The sequence below is a fragment of the Xyrauchen texanus genome, chromosome 37, assembly GCF_025860055.1.
Source record: "Xyrauchen texanus isolate HMW12.3.18 chromosome 37, RBS_HiC_50CHRs, whole genome shotgun sequence".
Lineage (NCBI taxonomy): Eukaryota > Metazoa > Chordata > Actinopteri > Cypriniformes > Catostomidae > Xyrauchen > Xyrauchen texanus.
Window position 1 is genome coordinate 12,567,332 of NC_068312.1, and position 9,064 is coordinate 12,576,395.

General features: G+C 37.7%; 1 protein-coding gene across 1 annotated transcript; it reads right to left on the minus strand.

The window, feature by feature from the left end:
* Nucleotides 1-106: 106 nt before the first annotated feature.
* LOC127631116 (8-oxo-dGDP phosphatase NUDT18-like) lies at nt 107-9,064 on the minus strand. Its single transcript, XM_052109109.1, has 3 exons — nt 8,822-9,064; nt 4,723-4,936; nt 107-1,847 (listed from the first exon to the last, which is right to left on the minus strand). Exons 1-3 carry the CDS (start codon nt 8,978-8,980, stop codon nt 1,195-1,197), a joined length of 1,026 nt encoding a protein of 341 aa, XP_051965069.1. The 5' UTR covers nt 8,981-9,064; the 3' UTR covers nt 107-1,194.

Below are 9,064 nucleotides of genomic sequence, written 5' to 3' on the forward strand. Positions count from 1 at the left end.
AAATTACAGTATAGGCTTTAGTTCTGCATAAATGCCACATCATGGCTAGTTGAGTCTTGATTTCTGTCTGCTTTGCATCACAAATGGCACATAAACATGTCCCGCTGTTTGCAGTTTAATCCAGCAAAAAATTGTTACATAACCATGAAAGAAAGAAAAGACCAAGTTTTAATGACATCATTGCAAGCACTGTATTATAAAAACCACATAGTTAAACCACATACTGAGGTACAATAATGTAAATGATACACAGTGTTTGATAGTAATTGACTATGTGTAATCTGGATTACATAATCCGATTATAAAAAAATATTTTACTTTATGGTTTACTTTCAAATGGACTCCGGAAGAAGTGATAATTGGTACTTGATACACTTAAAATTAGGTTTTCATCAGAACATGCTATAGTTATTCCAAAGCAATCAAATTAGATTACCTAAAAACATTTTATAAAAAAAATGTGTTGTGTAATTTGTACCATATTACATTTCAAAAGTAATCTACCCAACACTGATGATACAGTATAAAGAGCAAAAAGTGTGACTCACAGCACCATGAAAGTTTATTGACGTAATTTCTTTAAAGATTTCTGTGCTATTGTCTCTAATTCTTCAGAAAGATGCACATTTCATTTCATGTGCTTCAGAGAAACAGATTCAGTACATATTGGCTACATGTTTCCATGCTTTGGAAAAACTTATTCATAGTAAAGCTAACACAATTTTGGCCAGATGTAACAAAATCCTGGCTTTAATATGATTTAAGGAATAGTTCACCTAAAAATGACAATTCTCTCATCATTTACTCTCCCTTCAACAAGAGAATGGAAAGCAATGTGATAGGTGTGGGTGAGAAACAGATCAGTATTTAAATCCTTTTTTATTATAAATTCTCCTTCCTGCCCAGTTGCACGAAGAATGCAAATCGCCAAAAACACAAGAATGTGAAAGTGGAGATTTATAGTAAAAGTATTAAATAATTAAATATTGATCTGATTCTCACCCACACCTATCATATTACTTCTGAAGACATGAATTAAACCACTGGAGTCTTATGGATTACTTTCATGCTGATTTATGTGCTTTTGGCACCCATTCACTTGCATTGTGAGTACAGAGCTGAAATATTCTAAAATATTTGTTTGTGGAAGAAAGCCACACACACATCCTCTTGAAGGCTAAATTAGTATTGGTTCTAATTGTGAACAGGCAGGACTGACCCTTCCCTAATTCTCTGAAGTATTTCTGCCCTCAGGCTGTGATTGGTCACTTCATGCCATATGTAACAATCGCTCTCTGATTTCGGTGGACTACTAATATCGGTTCCCTCCTCTTCCTCTGCATACTCCAATAACACAAGCATGTTAAAACAGACCCCATCTGCTTTGCTTGGGAGTTTCCCATTGTGCTGCACCCCCAAAATCCCACATGTGTTCACATTAAGCTGGTTGTAAATTAAGGGCATGCATTCTTGAACCAGTCTTTTTGCCGTGAATGTGATCGTTTGTTCCAGGACTGAGACTGCAACAGGAAGTTGGAGATGCGAACCGGCATGATTATCCTTCATGTTGCTCAGCAACAGCCATAAGCGGTCCTCATCACCGTCTTCGGTGTTACCATCGCTAGAGATGAATGTGAGAAGAATCCTTTGACAGACGACATCACAGGGTAAATTGACAGGTTGTAATGCAGGGAACGGGGGATTTTGCCGATATTTTATCCCAGCGTCAATAAGGCTCACAATGTCGTCTTTACGCAGAGTTGAAGGTATGTCACCACCGGCGAAATCCCACCAATGAGCTTGCAGTGATTCTGCATTTTTTTGTTTCAGCGACTTCAGGGAGCCCCCTGTTGGATGGGAGGATTCAATGTGAGAGCTACCAGAGATTATTTAGCAGAGATGGGCCACTTCTATTTAAATGAATGGGAGAAATTGGAACGCTCAACCAAGAAGATCTAGCGCGCAACGGTCAATGGTTGTATCGGATATTTTTGCGTTGCATATTTTCATACTTTTTAATTCACACGGTCTAATTTGAAATCTTTATATCCAAAGGAGATTATTTTGGGAACTCGACAATTATCTGTCATTTTGGCGCGTTGTGAGCGCAGCGTTAACTGCGCAGATGCCGATCGGTGGTGCTGGCGGGATTTAAACACATTTCATTACTGTTTATAATAAGTTAATGAAAAAATAATAATTAAAAACATTCAAGTCATTCAGTTCAAGTCTAGTCTAGTCTCGAGTCTGATTCTCAAGTCAAAGTCAAGTCAAATAATTTTCTTCATTTAGTCAAGCAAGTCACAACTCAGACTCGAGTCATGTAACTCGAGTACCCCACCTCTGGCATGCGCATTAGCTATACAAGTCGGGACAATTGCTTTTTTTGTGTGTGTGTGTGTGTAATCTGAGGTAACGAAGCACAATTTATGATACCAATTTTGTCATATATTACTGCTGATTTAAAATATGCTCTTTGATCGTAATCTTAACCATCCGTTTCTTAACCATCCGTTATTTTGCTGTTCCCCCATTCAAGTAGATAGGAGCTGCACTGTTATGACAGGAAATAACCTCCCAAAAAGCATTAAAAAGAAGGCCGACAGTGAACTGACTTGCTAGAGAGACTTTGGAGCTACTAACACTTTTGATTAAGTATCATTTTGGTCCCTTCATGAAGGTCCCACCCTAAAATAAATTTTGAGCAGGGCAGAACATGGATCAACCCCCATGCACCAATAAACATGTAATACATCAGTGAAGAAACCTGCATCTGCTCCAGGATAAATTAATTATAAAAATGAAGGAATTCACAGAACTATAGTGATTCAAGTTTTAGAATTGTTAAAAATCACAATTGCAATCAACTTGTGATTCTCTCTTTTTAATTAGACTGTAATAAGCATTTGTCTTGATTCTGATTCTGCCATTTATGTCACGTTAACTTATGTTAAATTATTTTACTCTCTTTAAACAAAAATGTATTTTTAAAGGAATAGTTCGCCATGAAATGAAACCTCTGTCATTACATCCTTTCCCTAATGATGTTCCAATGGGTCGCACACTGGACGTGTCTGACGGACGACATATCGGCTTTTAAAATTCAAAACAATTATTTTCTTTGAAGGTATGCACACCGCTGCTTCCCGGTGGTGTCTAGCTACTGTACGGCACAAAATTCTGCTGTGCCATGATGCGCAACACGCATAGTTTTCCATTGAATTTGACCCAAATCAATATCAAGGGACAAAGATTATTTACTCTAGCCATCACTGGATGATATAGTATATTGTGTAAATGCCTTTCATATAGCCTATACACAATGTATTTTCAGTCCTTTTGTGGTTTGACAGCTTGAATGAACCCTGTTCTAGGCTACGTACAGAGATATTGCATAATAAATGTTGGCATTTTAAAATGTTATGTTTGCACAGTTACACCAGTTTCATACACTAACCTGAAAACTCATCAATGTCACTTTGTTCATTCTTCACTGAAGACCTTAATAAGTTGTCTCTACTCATTTGATTGAGTCAACTCGTTCCCTCAATTGAATTGAGTAATGGCATCTCCAAAACATATTCAGTTAAATTAACTTGGTGTTAGGGAGTCTGGGTAGCTCAGCGAGAACTGACGCTGACTACCAAACCTTGGAGTCGCAAGTTTGAATCCAGGGTGTGCTGAGTGAATGAGTCATTTCAGATCTAACAACATGAAAGCCCTGATTCTAGGTCAGTCATTAAAAAAAGTATTTCTCCACAGGAATGTATATACAGTATATCTGCACATCAGCTGTACATGTACAAGAACTGAGATAGTGTTAACAGTGTCCAACTTGACCAAAGGGGAAACAGATCCCCATAATGATGACATCACAAGAAACAACTACTTGCCAAAAGCTTTCAATTTCAAAGCTTGAAATTCAGCATCAACTGTCCAACATGTTTGTGATGCTGACGAAAGTTGTTGCTGACCTAGAAGATCTCGCTGTAATACGTCGATCGATTATGACGATGGAAATAAAATTCACACTTCAAGTAATACTTCATTATAACAACTTGATATTTCCAGTAATGAAAACTTTAGGGTTTACTGTGTTGAAGATGTACAAAAACCTTCATTACTTTTGTGTGTATGATGTCTAGATCCACAACTTGCAACTGCATTGACTCATCCTGTGTCATACCTGTGCCTTGTCCTACACGCAACGCGGTATGGTGCTTCTCGTCCGGTGTGCGACCGGCTTTACTCTGTTCCGTGGAACACAAAAGGTACACTTTTTAAAAGTCGTCACAGGGCTTGTTTGCGGTACTGTAACTGAATAGTGACTCTGGTCTGTCAAAACATAAACCATCGTAAAAGTAGCCATTCTTATGAAGCCATACAGTCATTTTGTGCAATGAGTCGCTATTCAATCTCAAATAAAATCATATCATTAAAGTGTTCAAATATGGCGGCTACGTTGATAACATTAAACCTAATTTTTAAACCTCACATGACCAAATATGAAGATGTCATGTCGCATTTAATTTTACATTTTTCAAATTTAGTTTTCATTGCACTAAGGAATTGAATGGCTTCAGAAGACTTGTCATAATATCACTGTCATTCCATGGCCGGGTCTAAGGGGGAATTGAGGGTGCATTGACCCCCCTAGGTTTTCCTTGTGCACATCAGAAAAAGTAATGACAAGCAAGTTATGATCCAGTCACTCAATCTAACCTGTTTTCTCAGCGAGAAAAGTGAACCGAATCCACTTCGGCCCTTCTTCTTGAATCTGCAGCAATGTGATTGGCTGACAGTCGATACCTGCCTCCTCTTTGACTTCTCTCTGTAGGGCTTCTACAATGGTTTCACCCTCTTCAATACGACCTGCAGGGAGGTACCAAGAGCCATAACACTCTCTCTTGGTCTCCTGTATCATCAGTACCTCCCCCTGTATAAAACACATAGGCACATATGCACAACATAAAGGTTTGAAAAGGAGACTGCCCTCGCTGCAGACTGTAGCGTTATGACACAGTGGATTTAATCCATGTACTGCATGTTTTTAATGTGCATGTGCACAGCTACATATTATATTAGATTCTCTTTACAATAGAAACTACTTTTTCGAACTCGTCCTAGGCCGTTTCCTCGATTCGCACAAAATTTTGTTTACATCATCTACAGGCCCTCCTGACAAAAAGTTAGCAAAATAATTTTTATTCTTTAAGTCGTTTGGAAGATATAAGCAAATACGTTTTTGGGTGTGGCCTGTAATTACTAATTGGCCTGTATCTTGTGAGTGAAAAATTAAAACTTAACAAAACTTAAAATACACAGACAAGAAGAGTCACATGACACCATGCGAAGAGCGGACGTGTGAGCAACGAGGTCTGTGCACTTTGCTAGTTTTTAATTATTTTTGTGTTATAATCCGGTGAGATTTGACATATTTGCTCTTTGAAGTCAATATGTCAAAAAATTCTAAATCCTCGGGCTCTGGAGACTTGGGTTGTTGACATGACATGGCATTTTTGCTGTCACACAAGATAAAAATGAATAAATAGTATTGTCATCATTTAAAAATGCATTAAATGATCAAACATTTCTTTGCTTTACATTGACCTGTTATTATACAAACTGCATTGTCATTAGATTTTTGAATTTTTTTGAGCCAAATCTCAAAATTGTCCTATGGCGTGACTGTCTAAAGCAAGGTTCAATAAATTCTAACTTTTATAAATGAAAAAGAAAAGCATAAAAATGTTGATAAATACCACCGGCATAATTTTACAAGTGTCTATTTTAGTAAATGGCAATATTTTTTTTTCATCCATATATTTCTAAAAGTGTAGGAAGTTGATACATTTAGTCACTTAAAACCATGTCCTCTGGTGTGACACCACATACTCATTTTAAATCGGGCAATTCCACGGACGACTTTATTTAGTTTCTATAACCCCATTCAAGGTCATGTTTCTGAAGCCCCCTGTGAAGGCCATTACATGTGCACATGGTAAGTTTTTGTTTTCTAAATTGTTCAAGTATTTAACTGGTTTCAAAGCTCTAAAGTTGTTAACGTTTTGTTGTCCTTTGGTGTGACACCCCTAATTTTTATTTTTGACTAAAAACTGCATAATTATGGAAAATTGTGCAGATGTGTCTTGCTAATTGCTAATGACAGGTTAGCTAAGAATAGCAAGGTCATTAACTCACACAAAAGGCTGAAACATCCTTTGGTGACACAGAAAATGTCCTCTGGTGACAAACATGTCACACAAGAGGACAATGTCTATTAAAGAAGCATTTTAAATAATTAAATAAAATTTGTTAAACAACCATTTTTTTGAGCATTTTCAGTATTGTAATTGCAATAATTAAACTACTTTCTGCTGTTTATGCAATGTTATAGTGATGATATGATGTATGATGATACTGCTATTCAGTGTCATGAAAATAAATAGTAATAAAAGTTAACTAACAGAGGTTCGGGAGGAGCATGCCAATTTTAATCTGACAAATCACAGTCCACGAGCAAGAGTACAAAAACAGCAGTTTACCTACTTCCCGTGACAGGTTTTCTTGGCATCCCGCCTCCTCCCCATCTCCACCTATTTACAAATATTCACTATTCATCTAAGTAAAGTACAGGGTTCTTTGGATCTTTCATTTTTGGACAGAAAGAATTGAGGGAGAAAAATGATTGGGAGAGAAAATTAACAGGGATCCTGATAGGGATGTTGCAAACTGTTGGCACCCCTCATGATATAATATTGGGACGAGACTTTAATCTATTGATGGACTCAGTACTTGATCATAGTGAAGCAAAAGTGTGTAAGCCCCCTAAAGCAACATTGATGCTTCACAGGATGTGTAAAAATCTTGGTCTCACAGATATTTGGAGACAATTGAACCCATCTGGGAGGGACTATACATTTTTTTCATCAGTCCATAAGATTTATTCAAGAATATATTTTGTTTTTAAATATCTAAATCCCTCATTTCATCTGTTGTTGATTGCTCAATTGGAAACATTTCAGTCTCAGATCATGCACAGTTTAGAGGTGTAGCCACATATGGAGAAAAATAAATCATATAGTTGGCACTTAATGTATCCCTTTTACAAAATCCTGATTTTCAACAAATGTTAAAGGCTGAAATCAGTGTCTATATGGAGACCAACTGGTTCTCAGTATCCTCTGTGGGCATGTCTTGGGAGGCACTTAAGGTGGTTCTTAGGGGTTGGATCATACAGTATGCCTCATTCATCAAAAAGTCCAAAGCACGAGAACTTGTGGAGTTTAATAAATATTAAAAGTGCCAAGGCAGAGGCCTCAGAGAATTGACCCAATTTAAATACAGATACAACACTATTTTGTCGCAGAAGGTAGAGTTTTGGTTATTCAGGGCAAGACAGCCAAACTTTGAGTCGGGGGACAAAGCAGGGAAGCTTCTGGCTAGATGTATAAAACCGAGAGAGTCTTTTTCTACCATTCCCTCAGTGAAATCTGCTGGTGGTGAAATTTTTAACTCAGCCACTGATATTAATAATGCTTTTAAAGAATTCTATCTTGATCTTTATAGTTCCACATCTTCGTCTACTGATGAAGATATTAGAAACGTTGTGGAACCTTTAGAAGTCCCTAAATTGATGACTGAGTAAACAAATTCTCTTGATTCTGGGAGGAGCTTGACGAGGTAATTAAGGCCTTACCTACAGGCAAGGCTCCGGGGCCAGACGGTTTTGACACTGAATTTTTTAGATCTTATGCTACAGAACTGGCTCCACTTTTGTTAGAAGTTTATATGTAAACATTAAAGAATGGAAAGCTATTAACCAGTCCCCTTTCTGCTGGACAGAATGGATTGAGAAGGGAGTTGCTACGCTGGGTGACATGTATGAAAATGGAGCATTGAGATCTTTTGAAAATATTATACAGCACTTTGGGATTCCCAGATCTCAATTCTTCAGGTACTTACAGCTGCGCCATCTACTTTGTGCCACCTTTGGGTGTAGTGTGCAGCCCCCTAAAGCTGCAGACACTCTTGAGATGTACTAGCAGTTTTTGGAAAGGGTCACAAGGCTTCAGCGTACTATTCCTGGCTAAATGCCAGTTTGTTTACATAATGTTACTGTTGATTTTACACACACACACACACACACACACACACACACACACACACACACATCTCAATATGCACATACAAAACACATTCTGACATCCATGCCAACACACCAACACAATTTTAGCTCATTTATTCAATCGGCCTGCAGTGCTCTATAATAAAGGAAACAGAAAATAGGAAAAAAGCATTCAGTTGCTCCATAAACTACACATGAGAAAAGTGGCGCCATCTGGTGGAATGTATTAAAAATTTACATTTTGAAGCCACGTGAATGCATAATATTATGCTTAATGGCACTGGAATCAAATATTGCCATTTTAATGGGTTTCAATGGGAACATTTTTGTCCTGAGTGTAACTATTTTGTGTACACAGTGTATTATAGATGGGAACTGATTATGATATATCAAAATTCCCCCCGAAATACACACCTTTGGCTAAATTTATGCCGTTGGCATTAACGCGGAAAAAATAAAAAAGACAAAAATGTCCCGAAGGTTGCACAAAGGTTAAAACATGGATCGAATCCACTACGTAATGGATGTCTGCACACAACTGCACACAAATTTCACCTATAGTTGCACTTGTGTACATGGTAGTGTGACAATAAAGTGCTTTGGTTTTGATGTCTACATCATGATTTTTAGACCGTTCAAAATACATTTGTCATGTAACGATGACATTGCATACAGTACCAATCGTGACATTACCTTTGAGTTGAAGATTACCGCACATACTGCCAGACACACGTTTCTCCGTGAAACTGCCTCCACTTGCTCAGGGAGTGAATGAAACTGTGTGACCTCGAGTCCCTCACCTTTCAACAACATCTCCACTATCCCCTCCAAGTGTTGAGAAGTCAGGGCCATGATGAAACGATCTCAGTACGTTTACTGTAAAACGTGGATAAGTTCACTAATAATTCAGATACGAAGTATGATTATGGTGAGATA